This window comes from Lichenostomus cassidix, chromosome 2 (genome assembly GCF_008360975.1).
Source record: "Lichenostomus cassidix isolate B80296 chromosome 2, HeHo_3.0, whole genome shotgun sequence".
Taxonomy (NCBI): Eukaryota; Metazoa; Chordata; class Aves; order Passeriformes; family Meliphagidae; genus Lichenostomus; species Lichenostomus cassidix.
In genome coordinates, this window is record NC_139482.1 from 46,873,597 (window position 1) to 46,895,624 (window position 22,028).

A 22,028-nucleotide genomic window follows, 5' to 3' on the forward strand; every position below is an offset into this window, starting at 1 on the left:
GTTAATCTGGGAGCTTCTTGTCTGCCAAGTAAATTGGCTTCACTTAAACAGCTGCTGCATACAGCTCGCTGGGCAGGAGTGGTGACTGCTCAGATCACCTTATCTGCAGTTGCGAGAGACAGCCAGACTACACCCTGCCTGTTGGGGGCATCACCATTAGCTGCCTCTGTAAAGCATATGGAAGTCCACAGGGAATGGTGCATGAAGATGTTAACTTTAAATTATGCAGGCAGGGGAGCTGCTGTGTGGTGGGGACATGGTGTGGGGAGAGCTTCCCCAGGTGGTCACCTCTGGCATTTGGTCAGTGCTGCTGCCCACTGAGGGAGACAGAGCCCTGCCATACAGCCATCCTAGGAAGGTGGATGTGGCCAGCATGGCATTGGGAGCAGGGTGCCTGGGTGCTTCAGCAGGGTGCTGTTGTGTTTCAGCATGATGCTATTGTGCCTGGCCTTGTTCAGCTGTGCCACACTGTTCCTTATCAAGTGCGAGCACTTGGAGACTGACACTATGGCTCATTTGTTTGCTATTTTTTTTATTACTCTGACAAATGCAGTGGTTCTATTTGCAATAAAGTCATGACTCATTCCCTTGAAATTGCAGGAACTGCTCTAGAAATGACGTGGGGTCCTGGCTTCATGGTTGTCCTGCCTGGAGGTTCAGGAGGCTCCACTGCAATGGCATTCTTCTTGAGCTTCCACAGCACACGGCTTTTCCTTTGGACTGAGGAGAACCTGTGAGCTGTCATGCTCCTGTGAACCATCCTCAGCTGCAGGGAAACATTTACTTGGCAGGCTGCTGTAGGGTGTTTCTGCAGATATTGACCAAAAGATCTGCTTTTGTAACAGTGCCAATTATTGCAGGTGATACAAGCTTCTGTGATGTACCAATGCAACACTCTTGATTTGAACTTGCTCTTCCACATATAAGTATTCCAGAATTTAGAACTTTCAGTGATAACTTCCATGACAGAAACTTAAGGTTTTTCCTCTTCTGTAGGAGAAATAGATCACTTTAATGAGGCTCCTTAGCTGTTGAAGTTTGTCTTGATCTCAAAGTCATAAGATACTAGAACAAAGACGCTACTGTGATAAGTGAATGTAAAGTAACTCAACTGTGCTATTTTCTAAGCACATTACAGAACAAGGGGAAAAACCTTCTACTGTGCTTTCTTCAAGGAAACTTGTAACATGGCACATTAATAAACCCATGCCAGAAAATGCCACACAGCTAAGGACCTAGGCAGAAGCTCAAGTAAAGGATTAGTTGCCTTCCACCTCCCTCATTCCTGAGGTATGACTCATTTGACACACATGGTCTCGTGGTTGGTGAGAGATCCCTTTTGAGTATCTTTTGGTCAAATATTTCACAATAGCGTGTCATCTGCTGTGGAGGGCAGCTTCAATCCTCACAGCAGGTTGCAGCCCAGAAAGCTTGGGAACCACCAAATGAGTTGCCTGTATGGACAGTGGTGGCATTCTGTTATGTGATATGAGAGCAGCAGGGAAAGCAGAGAAGCCCTTTGCCTTCTTTACTATGTGCCTCATTCTGTCCTGTAAAGAATCTGGCACAAGCTGCCTTTGGGGTGGGGGAAAGAAAACATTACTTGACCCCTGTGTCTGGTCAGATAAGCCTCTTCCTTTGTCAACAAAGACAACTGTGGCAGTGTATATTTGCCACACAGGATAATTATCCTTTATGATGAGTAATAAGTTATTATGCTCTATAACAGTGTGTAATTTGAGGGAGTGGCCACTGTGGCAGACGGTAGCCCTTGAATCCAGAAGATCCTGAAGAAACTCAGCTGTGTCGATGAAGCCCTGTGAAGCACAAAGGAAAGCCCATAGCCCAGCACTGCAGGTAAAATAAGCCCTTGCTTTAGTACAAGTAGGCAATTGGCTGGTTCGGCATCTTCAGAACAGATATTAGAAGAAAATTCCTCACTCAGCAGCTGGTGCAGTGCTGGAAGATGTTATTCAAGGTTATAGAGTTTTCATGGTTTAGAAATTTTCGAGACTCAGCTGAGTGTTGCTACAGCTGACCTCACGACAGCCCCATGTGCAGGACATTGTTGCATCAAACTGTCTCTTTTGACCAATGTTCCTATGTTTGTGGTTCTGTAGTACTGCTAGAGACAGACACACGGGGTTTGGTGGGTAGAGGAATCTTGTCTTTACCACACACAGTCTCGTGAATTTTTTAGATGCAGTAGAAAAAGTGAATGGTAGCAGCCTGTGGAAATAAGCTGTAGTTTGCTCGGCTGCATGTTCCTGTTGCTTATACTTTCTTTTTGAGTGGTCTGTCCCTTCTGCTTGGTGTATCTCTGCCAGCAAACTGAGCAGAGGCTGGTTTGAGGACAGCTGTTGGCTGGGGGAGTGTCAACTCAGCCAGTTTTTCTGACTTTGAGAGCTGAGGACGGATTACATTTGCTCCTGGATTAGAGTTACAGCTATGTGATGCATCCCCTGGAGGTTTAAATCAAAACCTTTTCCTGTTACTCCAATACTCAGAGCAAAGGCTATATGCAGTTTTGGCTTTTGGCTAACCAGAGGCTTAAGCTTCATGTGACCCTCATCACACTTCAAAGTCATTATTAAAGTACAAAACAACTGGACTGGTAGAAAGACTGTCTGGTCTGTTATTTGGGTTAAAGTTATATAAATGGCACTTCAAATGCCCCATAAACTAAATTATGTTTTCTAATGCAGCATCATGTGATGTTTTAGGTGAAGCTGATAGGATACTTTTGTAATTAGTTCTTGGAAAGGAAGCTTTTAACTTCTTACCCATATTTGACAGATAGTTTTCTTTTCTAATTTGTGCTTTCTGTGGGCTCTTGCAGATGCAACCTCAGTATCGGCTGACTGTTGTTTTCTGACTACAATATTCTTGCATTTCTGGCAACCTAAGAATGTAGCATTGGTGTAAACAAAATTCTTTATGGCTTGACATCAGCACCACTTGTAAATAGTGGTGAAGACTGACAGAGAGCTGAGTAGTCTTCTGTGGCTTTTCTGGCATTTAAAGGCTTGGGTGCATGCAAGACAGAGTGTCATCTTCACTGGTATGTGAAACTTGGGTTCTCTGCCTTTGCTCCCTCTGGACTGCTTCTTTGCTCAGTTTTCCATTTCTTCACTGCGTGTTTTGGGCTGTGCAATTGACCTCAGTTTTAGGAGGATGAATGTTCATATTCATTCAAAGCCTGGGTTGTTCTGTTTTCAGTAACCTTCAAGAGGGCTAGCTGAGTGATGGTTTTGCGGAATTGTCTTCTCTAGTGACCTTTCCTTCACCATATAGGATAGATGCAGTAAAGAGAGCAGCCCAGTTGTTGGCAGTGGGTCCTGATGCCATTCCTGTGTGTGGAGCAGCAGATGGCTGTGCTGACTGATGCTCCACTCTGTTGACGTGCAGACTCGATAGTGTTGGGCTAGGCCTGTGCTGGTGATTTTTGTTGGGGTAGCAATGCAGGAGTGTTATCTTGTTAAACCCACACTTTCTCCCCTCTCATGGCAAGAAGGTCTCAGTCACCTCGACAAAGTCTTTGAAAGCCTTGCCCTTGCATAGCCTTGGTGTCAAGGTCTCGTCACCAGCTTCCCAGGCTTCACACTAGGAATATGGGTGGGCTGGCTTTTGGCCACCAAGTGGGAAGTCTTTAAAACATATGGGCTGTCTGCTAATACAGTTTCTGCTTTGTTTTCCACCTGTTATAATGATGCACTTCATTTAAGCCTTTTGGTCAAAATGTCCTTGAATTTGTAAGACAAGAGCCATGGAGAAAAGTGCACTTGACAAAAGCACTGCTCTTGGTTTCTGTAGTGCTCTTTTTCCCTCAGCACAGTGCCTTTCCTCAGTGATTTCATAGTGTCTCTCTGAGCATTTATTGTGCACATTCTTCTATTTTGATACCCAGCGTTTAGCATCCTCCACCACTTAAACAATTCCAGTTTGGCACAAAGTCTTCTGCAAAAGATGCTTGTATGAAATGCACAATAGCTGTGGCATTTTGCCAGCCTCTTCGAAGTAGGAGCCAGCTCTTGAGGGTCAATCTCTTTCTTAAGAGCGTGCTGGAAAAAACTTCAGAGTTCTATATCCAGATTCAGCCAGGAAGCTTCAATACCCTTTGCACAACACCAGGCTAAATCTTAGTGGCGCTCAGATGTCACCAGCTGATTATGGTTGTAGTACCATAAAACTGTAGCATTGCTCTTGAGCAGGTATTTTACAAAACAAGCTGACTTTCACTGTATTTGTTTGCATGGACTTTAACCATGTAAACTCATTTCTCTGAGATGAGGATGTGCAGGTATGACCAAGTAATACTACATTAAGTTTCTGAGGATGAATAAGGGGCCATGATGAGCTTTCACATAAGAGCTTGATAGCATATGATTCACATATCTGACGGAAAAAGGGAAGCAGGCTATTTCAAATCACATCACATATTTTTAAATAGAGAGTCCCTATTAACCACTTTGCCTCTCAATGCCCTATAATTTTGCTGGTAGCTTTGTAATTCATGGCAGAACGGTAGTGTGGTGGTGTGCCCTTTCCCAAGCATATCCATTTAATTTAACTAAGACTACTCAGTTTTTCCATTGCTGCACTAGGGCAGGATTGGGTGGGAGAAGGTGCTGTTTCTGGAACTAAGACTCTCTACCCCACCAGGGAATGATTCAGAAAATCCAGAAAAAGAGCCAAATGCCAGAGACTGTGTACACTATAACATAAGGCCTATAATTGGAAGCTCTAAGTCACCTTTAATTTTTATGACCTTCTAAATTTTTGTTTTCAGTCTTGGTCTCCTCCCTTGATGGACAGATTTGAATAATTCATTGCAAGTTAAATAAGTTGTTCATGTCCCATTTTAATGACTCAGAAGAAAACAATGTTGCCACAAACACAACATTCTCTGTGAATCTCTCTCTTCCTAGGGAATTATAAGGAAACAGGCATCCTTTGAAAAATTAAAAAATAAAATCCTATGATTGTGGACATTATACAGAGGATTTTGCCCAACTTCAAAACCACTGAGCATAAGGTGAGCTGGTTTGAATTGAAGACATTATTGCTCTTAGCTAAATATAGTAAGAAACTAAATACTGAGGAAGAAAAATGCATTTTATTGTTATATGAATTAAACTGAAACCCAACTCCCCTCCCTCCCCCTTTTTTAAATGCAGGCAACTGATTTTGGTTTGCTGTCTGTCAGAAGTGAGTTGCAACAAGCGGTGTATTTTTTTTGTGCGTAAATATAGCACATCCATACACACACACACACGCCACTTGCAGTAGTACTCTCTTCTGTCGCCTGAATTATCATGTAGGGAAGTGTTTGTCACAGGAGCAATCAGTGAAGACGGAGGTGGAAGTGGTGACAAAAGTCTCCTGGACTGTCACCCTGTGTTTTGTATGATTAGGGAGCTCAGCTGCATTGCCTCTGCACATACCTGGTCCCTGTTAGTATTTGTGTATGGACGAGATTGTTGTCTTTATTATAATTTAATAGAGGTATTTGATTTACTGCTTCTTTATTCACTAGGCTACTACTCTGTAGTCATTATGTTACTGGCAGTCCTGAGCCTTTTGTGGTTTCATCTTATACATTTGGGAATTTGGGACACATTTTCAGCTGCCTAGTCTATTTTAAACTCTCTTTTAAAATTAAAAAAAAAAAATCAACAAATAATGGGTTAGAACAGACTGATCCTTTTGAGCCATTTTCCCAATTAACCTTTGCCTCACAGGAATCAGCTTTGGTTCTGTTCAGTCAAGTGCAATGTATCCCAGACCTTAATAACCAACATATCTTTGGAGGACCTTGGAAGTCTTCCCCGACTTTTACTTCTCTAACTGCTGCCATTCTCTTGGCATTGCACCAGTTTGCAGAGATAGAATTGGAGGAGGACAGGAAAGAATAATAACAGTCAATTGAGAGAAAAGGCCATAGGATGGCCTCTAACTTAGTCAAGTGTTTCTAAAATGTACATTTAGCACAGTGCTTGTACCATGAGTACTCTGTACCTCAAATGCAGATTTATGAAGCTAATAATGAAAGAAAGGACAGTGTTTATGAGTGCATTGCATGCACCCAAAGGATGACCCTCCTGTGACTTCTTCTAGTGTAAAAGTTTGAGGGAATCTACAGAGAGACTTTATTCAAGGGAAAATTATGTCCTGTCTCCTTCCCCCTTACCTGAAAAAAAGAAAGAATTGGGCCTGGGATCTGATCCTCTTTGTGAAGAATGAGGCAAATAGGATGTTTCCCTGTAGCCCCTAACCCCTTTTCTATGGTAGTACCCCACAGAATTTGCACAAGTGTCCTGAGAAGCATCACTGCCTCACAGCTCAGGAGACACCTTTTCTGGGTAGGTTGATAAGAGTGATGTTGCTTTAGTGTCGCAGAGATTCTGGCAGTTTTGAGCAGCTGCTCTCATAATTTTGCTCTGTGTGATCTTCTGTGCTTACTGATGTAGCGCAAGTCTGTATGCACAGCAGCATGGATTTCATCCATTTGGAAACAGTTTGGGCTGGGTGTTTCCAAGAAGGTGGTCAAGAAGGCTTCCAGTTTTCATTAGACGTGGGCATTCACATGTTTTCTGGAGTTGGTTGTGGTTTGGGTCATCTTGAGCATATTTTACTCCCTTCCAGAATTCTAGGAATAAGTTTGCTGTTCTAACAACCTTTTTGGTTTTTCTCTCGCGCATTGGGAATACACAATGCCCAGAGTTTATGAATCATTGCTCTGTTTCTGCAATGATACAGCTGCATGGAAACCACAGCATCAGCTGAACGTAAATCAGACCCTCGGTGCAAAGTTCATAGGTCCTGCAAAATGATAGCTTTGCTGCAAGTTTAGGACAGAGAACAGCAAGGAGAGAGCATCCCTGAACCCAGGGAACCACTGAAATAGGAAAGGAAAGAAATGAGCTATTTCAATTGACTCCTGCCTGTTAGCTTGGGTAATGCTGCTGTTCTCCCCCTTCAGCTCTCAGTAGTAACCATCCATAATTCATGTTTTCCCTCTTTTAGTTCCATTACAGTTTCCTTTCTCCCCATGACAAATACTCCAATCACTCACATAATGTAATAGGATCTGTGAATGCAAACATCAGGGTGGGTGTGTTTGTGTGGCCTGCACTGCACTGCCAGTTTGCTTGATGGATTTCAGCTTCTCTGCTCCTTCCATTTACTCCTGGTTCCCCTTCCAGCTGCAGTGCCTTGATGTGCTTTTTGGTTTCAGACCATGCTGCAGGCAAATCAGCAGTGACTAGACATTGAAGAATGTCTGCTTTCATCCCAATGGGGAAGCTGCAAAAGAAGTAGCCCTAAATAAATTCACTTATATATAGTTGTGCATATGTATGAATGTTTCTGAAATTGTATATAACATCTATAGGATCTAGTTTATATGTATCTATAGTATAGATAAATATAAATACATTTAATATGTACAAAATGCAGCTCCCTGATTTTATCATAATTTCTTCTTACTGTAGATACATTTTCCTGGGAATCTTCCAACATGTTTTTTTGTGTCATTAGCTGGCAGTTAGTCCCAAAGCAATATGGCATGGTATTCCCATCCAAGCCCATCGGTTTACTTCATAAGCTCTCTTGTGGCTTCCAGCAGCCATTAAGATGTGGCAGTGGACACAGTTTTTCCTACCATTTAAGCAGTGATTGAGAAGATGCAGAAGAAGCTTTTATTGGAAAAGGAGAATCTGGTTTTTTTCCTCATCTGACTTCATAGGGGTAGATGGAGAAAGTGTATAAGGCTGAAAGTCATTGAGCATGCTTTTTTCCCTTCCCATGTCTGCTTTTGTTTTGTGGGGGTGTGAGTGAACAGGGTCTTGGGGGAGAAAGACAACTTTATAAATGGGATATGCCAGCAAAAATAAGATGGCTTTTTATAGTGCATGCATTGATGAAAGTCTTAAAGGTTGCTCCTTCACTGTAAAGGCCCCCCACTTAGGTGACCCATTGCCCTGGTCAGTGTGGGCAGCCCCGAAAAAGGAGTGGCACAGATCCCTTTGCAGCCTCAGGGTGCTTGGGCTTGCTTCCCCATCATCTCCCTGTATTAAACATAGTCTGCCATGCTATTGGTGGGAGCCTGCTGTTCTTTCACCCACCCTTGTGTAAGGTAGTCATCACAGGGGCAGACAGAGTCAGGAACAGAAGCCTTGGGTCCCTTTAGGCATTAGCAGCAAGGGACAACTCCAGCAGCAGCTCTATATTTAAAACAAACAGCCAAACAACAAAAAAACCCCACCCCCCTATACTTCACACACCACCCCCACCACCTCCCCCCACATTTGCTTAAGCCACAGGATCAGCATTTTTCCATGTTTGTCACTTTTGGGCTGTTATCTTTCCCCACTCTCCATGTATTTCCCAAAGCAGCACATGCTTGATGCCTAAGCATCTGGCTATGCTTAAAACAATTAGACAACATTTAATCGTAGCAGTTAACCTCAGGCTGTCGACAGCTGGGGCAGCAGGGACCACCACAGCCTTCATGGGGAACACATGCACACATGGGTAGCTTCCCCATCCTTGCTGTTCCTCCCCCTGTCATCTGTCAAATGCTGAAGGAAAACCAGAGGCTGCAGTGGGAATGGTGATCAGCATGGCCTTTCAGCAGCAGAGCTGGAGACCAAGGTAAGGGATGACGAGAGCAGGCAGCTGATGGGAAGTGCTCCCTCCCAGGTACGAGGTATCATCAACACAGCTCAGCTGCTGGTTTTTTTTTTTTTCTTTTTTGAGTCCAACTCTCATGTTTCATGCCCATCTCTTAGAGCAGAATAGATTTATGAGTAAGGCCAATTTGGAGAGATTTGCAAATACAGATTTGGTGTACAAATTTGGTGACCCAAGTGGTTTTGTCCTGTTCTTTTTGTTACCTAACTCATACATGTGCCTGTCATTAAGCACTTTAGTTACATGCATCCATGGTCTACTCTTAGATATGTAAGTGATCCATAAAATTTCACCAGGGGCCATAACATGTTTGTGGGATCTTATGTCAAGAGCAGAGAGGAAGAGTTTGTGGACTTAAAGGGAGAGAGGGAGAAAGGAATTGTTTACCATTGCTTGAAATGATGGTTTGGGATTGAGTGGTTTTTGCGTCAGCCATTTGTAATAATGTCTGTGAGTCTAGCTGAAGCAAGATTTGGTATAGCTGTATGCTGAAGAAGGATACAGAAAAGCAAGAGAAGTCAAATGGCATTTCTCAATGTTGTTAACTTTGTGCACTGGCTGATAGAAAGCATAAAGCTTTTGGAAAAACTCAGGCCCCGAGCAAAGGTATGTAATTGAACTTTTGTAGGACACAGTCATGAGGCCAACTGTTCACTTAAACACTTTGCTGACTCTCTGAATGCTGAATTTAATGCTTCCATTTTCCTCACTTTCTCCTCTTTCCCTTTCTCTCAGAATTACCAGGTTCTTCACCGAGTGGAACCCTCAGCTCCACGCTGTGCTCAGCTCAGCAGACTTAGGTCACTGTGCTCATTGATGCTCTGCTCTGGGGACCCTGTCTCTCGATAGTGGCAGCCAGGTGACATGTGTCTATAATGGCTGCAATTCTTGTTCAGTGCAGGGATGGTCCAGAAACTGGCTGTAATTCTAAAACCCCCTGAAGCACTCTTCAAGCTGGTTTTGGGGGAAGCAGCTTCTCTTCCTCAGGTGAAGACCTCAGGTGCATTCTGCATGGATGGATCTGGGATCTCCCTTGTGCGGCAGTCCAGTCTCTCCCATCTGCCTTGCCGCGGAGTTGTGGGGTCACTGGTTTGCAGACAGATGACCTTGTAGTGGTTCTTAGGAAAGCCCCAACGTTCCCCACTGCAAGAGCAGATGGGCAGATGGGATTTTGTGGGCAATGTGAATTCAAGCCAGGAAGTGAAGCTCATTGCAAATTAAATGAGGTCTTGATGGCTCATGATGAACAGGAATGCACCAGCCAGCAAGGGACCTATCTGCAAGTTTGCAGCCTTGCAAAAGCCTGCCCAAAAAAACTTAAATTACTCCTGGGTATGTGGGATTAGAAAGAGAAACCCAATGCTACTTGTTTTAAAGTAGGAAGACTTTCAGGAAAGGATTGCAATGATACCCTGAGGCGTAAAAATGTGCTGTAGCTATAGGCGTTTGCTCAGCACTGTGACTAATCTTCTGGAAACCAAAAGGAATTCCCTTAGAGGAGAATGCTGTGCGTCACCCATGGCCAAAAAAGAGAGGGAGTCGTGTTTCCTTGACAGCACATCATGTTTGCATATTTTCAATGCTGGAGGAGAGTCCTTCACCTGATCACTGCATGTTTTCAAGTATTTTGAGTGTGCCTGGGGTGTCAGGATATTAATTTCAATAGCTTTGTTTAAATAGATCATGTAAGTAATCCAGTCAGTGAGTATTTTTAAGAGTTTCAAATTCAAGCAGGGCCATTTTTGCTGTAGTTACTCATATTACAGCTTTCTTAACCAGTACATTTTGAAGCTGGTAGGTTAGAGCAGGCTCTCCAGGAGCCATAAGGTTTCTTTGGGAAATATAATTTTTCTATGACTTTATTCATGAGTTAGTGTTTGCACAACATGAGTGAGGATGAAAGAAATGGTGCCAAGGATATATATAAACAGAGTACGTATGTGTTGTATTGTAGACAGCAAGAGCTTGAGTTCAGCACTGGCTTTTGGTAACTCTATTTGCATTTCATCAGAGATGTTTTTAATTGGAGATTGTCATGTGTGTGTCCCCCCCCCCCGCCCCCCCCAGTTACTGTTTTCCCATCTACCCTGAAATTCTTGATGAACACAAAAGCTACAAACAGCAAAGTTACAAGGTGCTCTCAGTGGTTATAAGAGTGCTGACGTAGTGCCTTAATAAGCAAGCTGATTTCTTTTTGGAGCATCAAATGCCCAAAGCAGCAGCCTTGAAAGAAGCTGCATTTCCAAGCTGACATTGCATCAAGTAGCACATACTAATGTTGCTTGGAACTGCTGGAAGAAATAGCAGGAAAATAACTGGTTATCAAGAGCAATTTTCCAGGTAATGGGCTGTAATCCAATGGACAGAGGCAGCATTTGTGAATGTGCTTCAAGGAAATAAGGATCTTGCAGCTGGTTCTATAAAGGCTGATACTTGCACTCGCAGATTCCTTTTGAGAAAGAAAAATACCTGAGGTATTTTCAGGTGTCACTTGAGGAGAAAAGAGTAAAGTGCTGGACAAACATTGATCTCTGAATTTCTAACAGCAGAGGAAGTTTTTTTCTCACCAGGAGACAAACCAATGTTGCTGCAAATCACGTAGCAACTTTGAACTGAGATTTGATTCTGACCCTGCATATGCAGTATCTCTGCAAGATGTAAACCCTTTGTATGGGTTCTTCTCCTCTGAACAAGAGTACAGCATCTCCCTAACATAAAAGGATTCCTGCTCCCTGTTTTGTTGCTTGCTTCTGTGTGACTCTGTATCAGTTGAAGAAGTTCTTGTGGGGCTTTGCAGGTGTAAATGGGAAGGAAGGTAGGTTTTTACAGTGAGATGATCTTTGATGAAAATGACACTTGCATTTGGGGCAGTCTACAACTTTCCTCTGCAGTTGTTGAGTGTCGGTTAACTCACAAAAAATGTTCTAGAAATAAAATGGTCAATTGTTAGAAGCATCTGCAGTCTTGATTGATTTGATTAAGTAATCAAAAGGTCTCTAGCCTCAAAAACAAAACAACAAAAGTAATTTGCAATAACACAAGCTATGCACACACAGACTTGAAGCCATCTTTGCAGCAGCCCAGCTGACTGTGAGCATCCTGAATGCATCTATATGTGTGCTGGCCTACCTCCCTCTCACCTGTCTGTGTTTTTCTCAAGTGCACTGCAACAGTTGTGGGTCATCCAAAATGAAGAGGTGACTCCTGAATTCAGACTCAGTTCTTGATTGTGGCTGCATTGATACTGCCTGGGCTATTGGACTTTGTTCTCCAAGGTGCATCAGTTGAGGCTCTTTCTGAGTTGGACACACTACTGCAGTGTTTTTTAAATGGAGCTGCCTTCTTTGCTTGCTGCACATCCCATCTTTATTTTGCATGCTGACTGAATTACAAGGAAAATGATGTTTGAAAATACCTTGTATTGAATTTGTACTTCCCTTGAGTGCCTTCCAGTTCAGCTGAATGCATGTGTGCAGCCTCGTGTGTTCACCAAACAGTAACACCAAATCACATATCCCCTGCTACCATAGTGGTTAGGCTTTAATGGAATACCTTTTTCATTTTCCTGATTATCCCATTGTTTTCTGAACCATCTCCACCCTGTCTGTCTTAGTAGTAATAGTCTCTACAGACTGGAAATGTGTTGTCTGTGGCTATTTTATAATTCATTGGATATAGGCTTTTTATGATGCCTTGAAGACACTGAAAGCTAGAAGTCCATTAAAGTGAAAGCACATTTGTGTTTAGGGACTAGGCTATGAATACCTGCAGTGGAAAGCAGTAGAAGGACAGGACTAAAACCATGCTTTGCCAGCTGCTGTTGCAGGATGGATGTACATGATTAGCATATAAGGTACCAGTGGATGTTCAAGAATTATGCAATATTGCTCTGAGGTTTTGAAAGGCTAATAAAACTTTTTGTATTATGTCCTTTGGCAGACTTCTATGTTGACTCTTCACAACTTCTTGAATATGAGCTTTTAACCATATTAGCTTTTTACTGTGTCTGTCTACAGGGTGCTAAGAGTAATTTCTACAATATTTATGTGCATCATTTGATTCTTCTATTGCCCTGCAAATGTTTTTGTATCCCTGGGTAAAGGAAATTATCCTCTGGAGTCCAAGGATAAAATATGAAATGAGTTTAAGACTGGGTAAGGGAAGTGAGCATGTGTAGTTGCAATTCCATGGATAAAAAGCCTGCCAGCTTTCTGTGAGCCTGACTTGGGTCAGTGCAGCTTGACAGGAGCTTCTGCCCTTGTGGGAGGACATAAGGGATGATGCTGAGATAGGTAGATCAAAGCACCCTGGGACGGTGAGGTTCCTCCCTCCTGTCGTTAGCCACAAAGTGAAATCTAAACGCTAGCTTCCATTAGGCACAAAGCTGTGGAGAGCTGACATTTAGGTGAACTGAATCCTAGCTGTGACCTCCTAAAGCTGATGCCCAACTCTTGAAGTAGATGTGTTGTTGATCTCTTCCACTCTCTGGCCAAGGCAGCTGCTGTGGAGCCTCCATGGTGAGTGCCCAGGGATGGGAGGTGTGAGGTCTGGCCTTGCCAGTGCTGCAAAGCAGGGAAGGATCACCTCCTGGGATCTGCTGGCAGCACTTTGCAGGTTCATACCTGTCCTGTGAGCCTTGCAGCTCGGTGGGGATGCAACAAGATATTTTCCTGAAATTTCCTGTAATGGAAAAGATTAGACTTTAGTACTGCATGGGAGCACATGCAAGTAACTGAAGTTGAAAGAGGATGGATACTTTCTAATAACTCATTAAACGGATAATGAGAGATCAGATGTTGTATAAGGTTCTCTTATATACTCTGATTTAGCTGTGATTTTTCATATCTTATAGGGCAGAATCCTGCTTGAGTAACTCTCATAACCTTGTTGAAGTGAATGAAATTCAGTGTGCAGGATTTAGCCCCTAGAGGTAAACTTAGAAAAGATTCAGTAGGTGAAGAAATTTGGGATTGATTAGCAAAGGGCATTACAAGAATAATAACTGTGGATTATCTTTCTACCCTACTTTTAAACAGTGGTGAACATTTCCCTCATCTCTCCCTCAAATTTCTTGAGCTGGGTTGTCTTAATTACTGCACTTCATATATAATATTGTAAACCCTGGGAATGGCTGTTTTGGGACTCAGAAACCTGTTGACACTGAGGAACAAAGTTGACTACAACTGATAGAAATGTCTAGAGTATTTTTCTGTGTTTGTCATTCAGAAGATCCTTTGGTGTTAATTTGGGTATTACAGAAGTAATGATTAATGCAGTTTCTCTGTAAGGCGAATTCAGATATGCTTGTAATTTGGAAACCACAGAATCTGCTTGTGATGGCTAATCCAAGGCAATCAGAGTGACACTGTCTCTCTTGCTTTGGTTTGTTTTATCCTGAGCATTTCTTGTATTTCTTTTGTCAAGAGAGAAGATAAAAAGAGAGCTTCAGTTCTGCTGTTACTTGGATTTCTGTAATGCTTACAGGGGAGTGATTAATTCTTTTTTTTCTCTGTTTTTTCTTACAGTATCAAGCTTTTGGCTGTGCAGGAGCTGGCTGACAGAGAAGCACTGGAAAAGGTATTAAAAATATATCTAATGCAATTATTGTAACACTTCTAAGCTCTCAAAGTCCTCTGTGTTGCTTGTGCTCCCTAACTTCATGAAAAATCATGCAGCATAAAATAGAACAACTTCCTAGCTATATGGTGCATGAGGGCAGAGGGTCGATGTTTTGTCTAAGCTGACCATGTGCTTTTGTTGTTTCCTTGGGGTAAGCAATGCTTAACGATAACCAGTAGATAATAAAACCCAGTGTTGCTCTCCAGCCAAGGGTATTGCCGTACCCTGAAGGGGAGGTTTAGGTCAGAGATATGGAAGAAATTCTTTACTACAAGGGCTAGAAGGCACTAGAACAGGTTCCTCAGAGCCATGGATTCCTCATCCCTGGAAGGGTTCAAGGCCAGGCTGGGTGGGGCTCTGAGCCACCTGGTCTAGCAGAAGGCATCCCTGGCCATGGCACGGGGGTTGGAACTGTATGATCTTTTAAGGTCCCTTCCCACCCAAACCATTCTGTGATGTCCTTCTTCTGAATGAAGAACCAAATGTTGTATTTCTTACTGCTTTATGATTCTTCTGGCCTGGCACATAGGACTGGACTCCCAGTGCCCATGATGGGACCAGTGGCTTCCCTTCGCTTTCTACACTAACTCCTTCACCTACAGGAACAAGGAGCCAGCTGTGAGGCAGCATGAGAGACTTGTTAGGATGCAAAGAAAACAACTGGATTCTGAGCCCTGTTGGAAGAACTGCTGCCCTAGGGCAGGCATTGAGCTGGTGCTGACCCGAGCATCCCCTCTGTACCTACAAGTGGTGTGGCGAGGCGCAGGGAGGAAGGAGCAAACCTTCTCCTGCCTCGAATGCATCCTTGCTTGTGTGAAGAAGGTCCTGCAGCACTGTGTTCAGGCTGCATCTGCTGGGTACTCTAGAAAAAAGTGAGTAAAATTAAATACAGCAGCAGTGGCTGCTTCAGCCTTGTGCTTTACCACTGGCTGGAGATGCATTTCACAGAGGTGCTCTGTACAATCCAGTTAATTCACATGGGGCATTTCTTCACTGGCTTTCATGAGCTCTGATTGTGACATGAAGAGGTAGATTTTGATAAAATGCAGTGACAGAGGACTACACAGCTGATGTTGTTTTTCACACCTGGACAATACATGGTTCTCAACCACTCATTGCACAAAGCAGGTTAATATTTGCAAATTTTCATCAATTGCAGGATTCTCTGGCACCACACAACTTGTACTCTTCCCATCTTTCCAACAGACCTGCGTCTCCCTTTGGCCCAATGCCTCCAAAAACATGGCCTGGCAAGGTCAAGTGACCTCAGCCTGGTGGGGGTGGCTGTTTGAGGCATTGTCTGGAGTGCTGCAGGAAGCTCTTCAGAGAGGCTCAGCCTCAGAAAAATGATCTTTCTAAATTGAGCTCTCTGAATATTTGATATCTGCTTTCATACAATGCCAGGCTTAAAGAATTTAAAAGGCCAGTTTAGCCCTATGGAAAATAACAGGCTTGAATTATGTAAGTTCAAAGAAATTTGCTGTCTTTATTTTTTAAGTACAGGAGGGGAAAGAAACCCACAGACTAGAAAAAAATCCCTTGTCTAGCCTGCTTGTAGGGTCAGGTTTTGAGAACATGATGCTGAGTTTTGTATTCTTAAGTCATTATTTATCAGCGTTATACTGCAGGAATACATAATATTATTAAATGATAATATTTTAGTATTTATTCTAAGATGGGTTTTCTTCTGACTTTTGAAGGGAAGTTTTCTTGAAAATGGACATGATAACCTAAAGCTTTTTTTCCTATAGGACACTTTCCAATCTATCATAAATAGTTTCGAACTTTGGAAACTTCCTTGTTTCTAAAATTTGATGCCCAGCTTTGAAAGTGTTCTTACATATCTTTGACACTTGCATGGAGTCCCAGAGTGAGGAAGAAGCCCCCTGCTGAACAGCAGTGCCCTCCTGAATAGACTTAGGGGCTGCAGGTTAGCTCTATGAAATCAAACCACACTGAAGTGCATGTGTAGTGAGGCTCTTGAGAACCAGGGCCTCAAGACAGGGTCCTAAAATTATTCTGGCCATGAATAACACAGGCACACTGTGCGATGACCACATGAAGCCAGTGTACTGTTGGAGCAGGCTGGGAGAACTTGCTTGAACTGTTAAGGTCTTGCTTTCTGCGAGAGGAATTCATGCCATTCTATCTTAGGTACTTGAGTGTCTTGAAACATTTCTCCACTTTGGCTATTAAAAATATACTGAGCACACTGGGAGAAGCTTTGTGTCATGCAAAGACTCTATTTGTTTAATTTCCTAGACCCCGGTGTTCTGGCAAATTGGGCCAAAATGGCCCTTTAAGCCGAAGATCTACCATACTTGGCAGCATTTAACGTCTGGGGTTGCCAAGGCCGAAAGGATGATTAGCAGGGTTTAATTACAGCCCATCCTGGATTGGGACACGCTTGACTGGCCCTCAGATGCTGTTCAGGAGCTGGTTTGTTTTTCTGGGGTGCCATGGGCTCCTGTAAGCACCACAGACAGGGATGCTGCTTGTGGAGCTGAACCTCAGCACCATGCTTGCTGTTGTTAGGTGGAATGGGAAAATAATAATTTATCTCAGTGAATCAGGTCACATCAGAAGAATAAGAGTCTTTACCTAGAGAAAATTCTGGGTCAGAGGTGGGCTTGTTTGTGTTTGTTTTGGCCACAGCCTGTCAGACCCATTCCAGCACAGACTCCACGAGAGTGAACTTACAGGCAGCTTAAAACCAAGCCTGTGCTTACCTGCCTTTTGTCCTACCTTGAGCCTTCAAATCAATACGTTTGCTTCCCCCTGCCCCCTGAGCTGGGCTGAGCTTGCCCTGCTGCTGTGGGATTGCATTACTTTCATTCCTTCCCTTCAGAAGTGCTGCTGGCATTTGCTGAGGGCAGTAAAGAGCACAGATGGCAAGACGCCATGGGAGGGCTTCCAGTCGTCCCAGCCTCGTCCCCACAAGGGTTCAAGGCCGCTCAGGCTTTTGAAAGAAATATCACAGGCATGCAGGCTTGTTGGTGCCCAGTCCTGTATGAAACATCTCTTCCTCTTCCAGAAGCACAGCTCTGGGAGTCTCTGCTCTGCAGGAGCAACACTCCTGCCCCAGTGTGTTTTTGAGTACTTTATGTTATCTAATTTTGGCAAGTCCTTAATTGCAGAAGAAGAATTCTACTTAGCAAATGTTAATTGTATTTATTTGGGGAAGGGGAAAAAATAATTCTCCTGAGGAACATGCTGTTTTTATAGTTTAAAAATAAATCTGTGTAAGTAATTAGGTTGAACTGCCTAGACAGGTGACATTTCACACTGGTTACTGTTTTAGCGTTTAAATCCATAGTCCTTTTCCATAGGCAAGTATGTACACCAAAGCAATTGTTCTCATTGGTGCTTGATGCCAGTAAGTTGTGCAGGGAGATTCATCCATGTTACAAGAAAAATAAAATTATTCTTTGCATTCTAAGTGTTTCCTCCTGCATCTTTCAGGTGTTAACAGGGGCTCTTGAGCTCATTTCTCCTTCAGAGGTGGGTTATAAAGGAAAGTTAAATAATTTGTACAATTTAGTAATCCCCTGACAGCTTTTTATAAGGTGAGCCTGCTTTGTGAACAAGCAACAGTAACCCATTACTTTCCTATTTGTGTATTAAGTAAATGCATCTGCTGTTACTCAAGTTGCCAATGGACTGTCCACTGGACTTCAGAGAAAGAGAAGTTTGTTGGCTTCCCATCTGGGAAATGCATATCATGTGATTCTGATCTGCAGTTTGTTAAGTGTGGAATTTATCTGGAAAGTGATGATTATTCTGCTCAAAGTTGGAAGAGATCTATTTAGACTGATGTGAGACACACTGGGTGGGCTGAAGGACAATAGGAATTGGGGTGTGAATTTTGTTTTTGTTTAGGGATGATGTTCTTGATGGTGATGATAACTTGCAGCTTGAAAATCAGTGTAAGTAACATAAGTTTCACTATTGAGGTCTGCCTGTAACAGTGATGGCAAATTTGTGAGCTACATCCAAGAGGTCACTGAAAAGAAAGTGAAAAGAATAAAGTAATTATCAGTAGGCTTGCACTGTCTGTGTGGGGATTTTCACCTTCACTAGAGAAGTTTTGGAGGTCACAAATCAAGAGGGATTGAAAGTCTTTCACCTGCTGCCTCTGATGCACAGGATACATTCTCTAAACACCAGGACAGGCAGCAATGTACCTTCTCAGTACAGGAAGGGATCTCTACTGTCTGCTGGCCTAATCTTACTTGGTTATCCATTGGGAATTTCTGCTGGAGATGAAAGAATGAGAAAACTCTGATCAGCCTTGTCCTCCAGGTAGATTCCCCCCACCCCATATGAAGAGCTATTTCTCTTTCTTCAAAGAAAATATATTTACCTTGTTGCATTAAATGGAAAGCTTAGCACTGTAAGCAAATAATCTCTACAATCTGTGCTTGTTTTTTTTTTTTTTTTACTTTTCCCACCTCCCTCAACTGTACTAATGGCTGGAGTTGTCTCCCATGATATGGAATCAGTTTCCTGGATTTCCTCACCCGTAGGAAAGACCAGATGTCTGTATTTGGGAGATATTTGCTAAATTCAGCTCGTTGCCATCACACAGAATTTTCACACTGTGCATGAGGAATCAGCAAAGCACAACTGGGGTGATAATGAGAAGGTGGCATTATTTTACCAAAAGAAAGTTAACATGCCTGCCATTGATCAGAGGTGGCTTTTGTCTGAGGGGAAATTCAGTGACTGCTGCTGCACAGTTTTACAGCGTAAAATGCAGGAGATGAGGGCAAAAAAGAGTGCTTGTTTCTTTCTAGAGGCATCGCTCTGCTGGTGCAATTTCAGCTGCAGTCAAAAGCAGGTTTGTAAAATGCTGAGCTGCCCTGTGTGTTCTCTGCTGTATCCACCTTCTTTCTACACAGCACATGGAGAATTCTAACTAAAAATTTGCTTTTGTTTTCTTGATCCAGTGTACTGTTTCCTCCAGATATTATCAGAACATAAAAAGTATGACGTCAATTGAGGTTCCAGAATTTCCAGTATGAAAAGCATCTGCTGGAGGTTTTTATTTATCTTTTGTCTGCTTTTGAGTAGATTGAGCCAGATCAGTGTTTAATCATGATTAAGCCCATTGTAATCTCTGTTCTTTATAAAATCCCTTTCCAAGCAGAGCAGGTTGTTTATTTGTGAAAGGTTATCCCTAGGAGCTTTTCGGTGTTTGAAAGAGAGGTGCTGTTTTTCATTTGCAGTGGTAAGCATAGGCACATTGCATCTTGCTTGCAGGGATATAAATGTGGTTGTATGTGCATTTGATGTGATTTTTTTTATGTAGCAGACATACCCCAGAAATGCAGTTTGTTCAGGACTGAGTCTTTTTGTATCTATTTTTAATTGCCATAATCCTCGTGTACAGTGTGAGCCCTATCTTGCAATCTTGCTTTGGACTGTTGGTTAAAAAAGATCATAAGGTGATCTGCAATGAATGAATTAGTTGCTGTAAAGGAGTTATATTTACTGCCTGTTCTTAGAACTATCCTTTGCAGAAAGTGGTTGACCCCTTTGAAAATCAAGTACATTTGGATGTCCTCTAGAGTCAGATAAGGAAACAGCAGTCTCGCTTTCAGAGATCAGGAAAAGGAGATGTGGACTTGGCCAGTGACTCAGTCAGGACATTTGATCAGTTTCTTCCAGCCGTGTCACTGCCTCATTATTCTGCTCCCTGTTTCTTGGGAGGATAAGTGGAGTCAAGTCTCTGAGCTATGGGATGGACTTCTGCATAATTCATCAGCTTATGTAGGTCCTCTGCCCTCCTCTGCCCTGTTCCTTCAAAGCCATCACGGAGTCAAAGAGATTATTCCAAATAATCCTACTGATTTTCTTTTAATTTTTTTTCTCACCTTATTCCCTGTGTACTTTACCCTTTTGCTTTCCCACACCCTCCCTGTATTTCCCCTTTTCTCCTTTGCCTTGCTTGTTTACCTGAGTGCAGGTAATACTCAGGAATGCACATCATTAATTTTTTCAGACTTCATCCCCTGAGGTCACAAAATCTCAGAGTGAGGGGAAGTATAGCTGTAATTGGGAAGGAATAATTTTTGGCTGAGTGGAGCTGCAAGTGATGTTGACAGCATTTCTTACTACATGGGAGGCTTTTTTGGCATTATCCTATCTACTAAATTGTCTTAGCAACACTGCAGCTATCCTGTGTTTGCTCCTGGCCTTTCATGTTTTCCTCCTTTCTATCCTCTAGGAGGAATCTAGATGGTCGGAAGTTTAAGGGCATTTGTTGGTGGACCTTACAGTTCTGGCCCTTACAGGTTCATGGTGATTTCAATAGCTCTCTGCAGGAGGACCTATGGCTATTTTGTCTTTCCAGGCCCCTCAGCTGAGAACTATCATTGTGTGGTCAGCAGCATTGGAAGCACAGGCTTTCATCTACTAGGATTTCTGGTGTCTTTGATCTTGGGTGGATTTTTTTTCTCTGTAGTTGCACTGCCCATCTCTTTTCTGATGATCAGTGGACTTGAAAAATAAAACACTAGAACCCACGCTATACACACCACAGGCAGCTACAGAGAACACAAATGCTCATAAAATGCTTTCCTTTATGAGATGCCCTCTTCTTCCCTAGAGCACAGCTCAGCCTCTCTGAGCAGTGGTGGTATGGAGATGGCTTGTTATAAAAGCTTGGCATTTTTTGTAAATCATCTGGTCTTATCCCTGAGCATAAGCCAAACTCACCCAATAGGCATATCATTCTCTGCACTTCCAGAGCAGGGAGAAACAGAAAAGAAATGTTTACAAGTGCTGGGATGTGTTAAGATTTGGTTGTGGGTGGTAGAAATAAGAGGGATCCTTAGTCAGTCCCTTTTCCTGGATTTCTTAGAAGATGGTAGAAGGCAAAGCAAGTTCAAAGAACAGGAACAGTTTTGAGCAGTCAGCAATTCAGGGAAGAGTGTTGTTTGGTTTTGTTGCTTTTTTATTCCTTTTTAATATATTTACGTAGCAGCAAGGGCGTTTTAATGTCATCCCAAGTAATTTTTTATAGTAATGCATATGCTCTCTATGGGAAGCCAGAATCCATGGCATCTGTTAGAGCAGAACTTTGGTCAGGGTTGAAGGACAGTCCTGTAGACTCCATGGAGGGCGTGCTAGTAAGGACAGGCAGAAAACCAAACTCATGCAAATTTATGAACAAAGAGTGAGCTGTTTCAGAGAGGAATCTGTCAAACTGGACTCTTTAAATTAAGGGCTAGAGCTGTAAAAAAAAATGAAAGGCATATGAGATTTTTGATTTTTTTAAAGGTGAGATAACATGGCCTAGTGCTACCAACTTGGAGGAGATCTTCCAGATAATAAGCATAAAAAAATAGCAGGTGAGACAGTTTCAAATAACTTTACAGAAGGTGGCACAGTGTTCAGTTGGGTGGTGTAATCAATGCCTGAAGGAAGAATAAATATTTGAGGCTGGCAATGGTTGTGAGTCAGATATTTCTTTCTTCCTTGTTTTTGTGTTCTTACCATGGGAAAGAATGCTTACTCTAAGCAGAGATGTAAATCAGTTAGGGAAAACAGTAATACTAACAGCAGGAAAGAAATAAAGCCACAAAACACCCAACTCGTTATCACCTCTAGAAATTAGTGAAGTTTTATCATGAGAATGGAGGGAGACCTGGTATCTTACATGCTTAAGCAGCTTTCCTCAATTAATAGCATTCCAATATTGTGATTTCCCT

General features: G+C 42.6%; 1 protein-coding gene across 1 annotated transcript in view; it reads left to right on the top strand.

Annotated features, from left to right (window-relative positions):
* EEPD1 (endonuclease/exonuclease/phosphatase family domain containing 1) overlaps window positions 1-22,028 on the top strand; it is a 63,804-nt gene that overhangs the window by 21,057 nt on the left and 20,719 nt on the right. Inside the window, exon 2 of the mRNA XM_085051410.1 lies at window positions 14,220-14,271. Within this exon, the coding sequence (XP_084907536.1) occupies window positions 14,220-14,271 (52 nt within the window). The remainder of the gene's footprint in view (window positions 1-14,219; window positions 14,272-22,028) is intronic.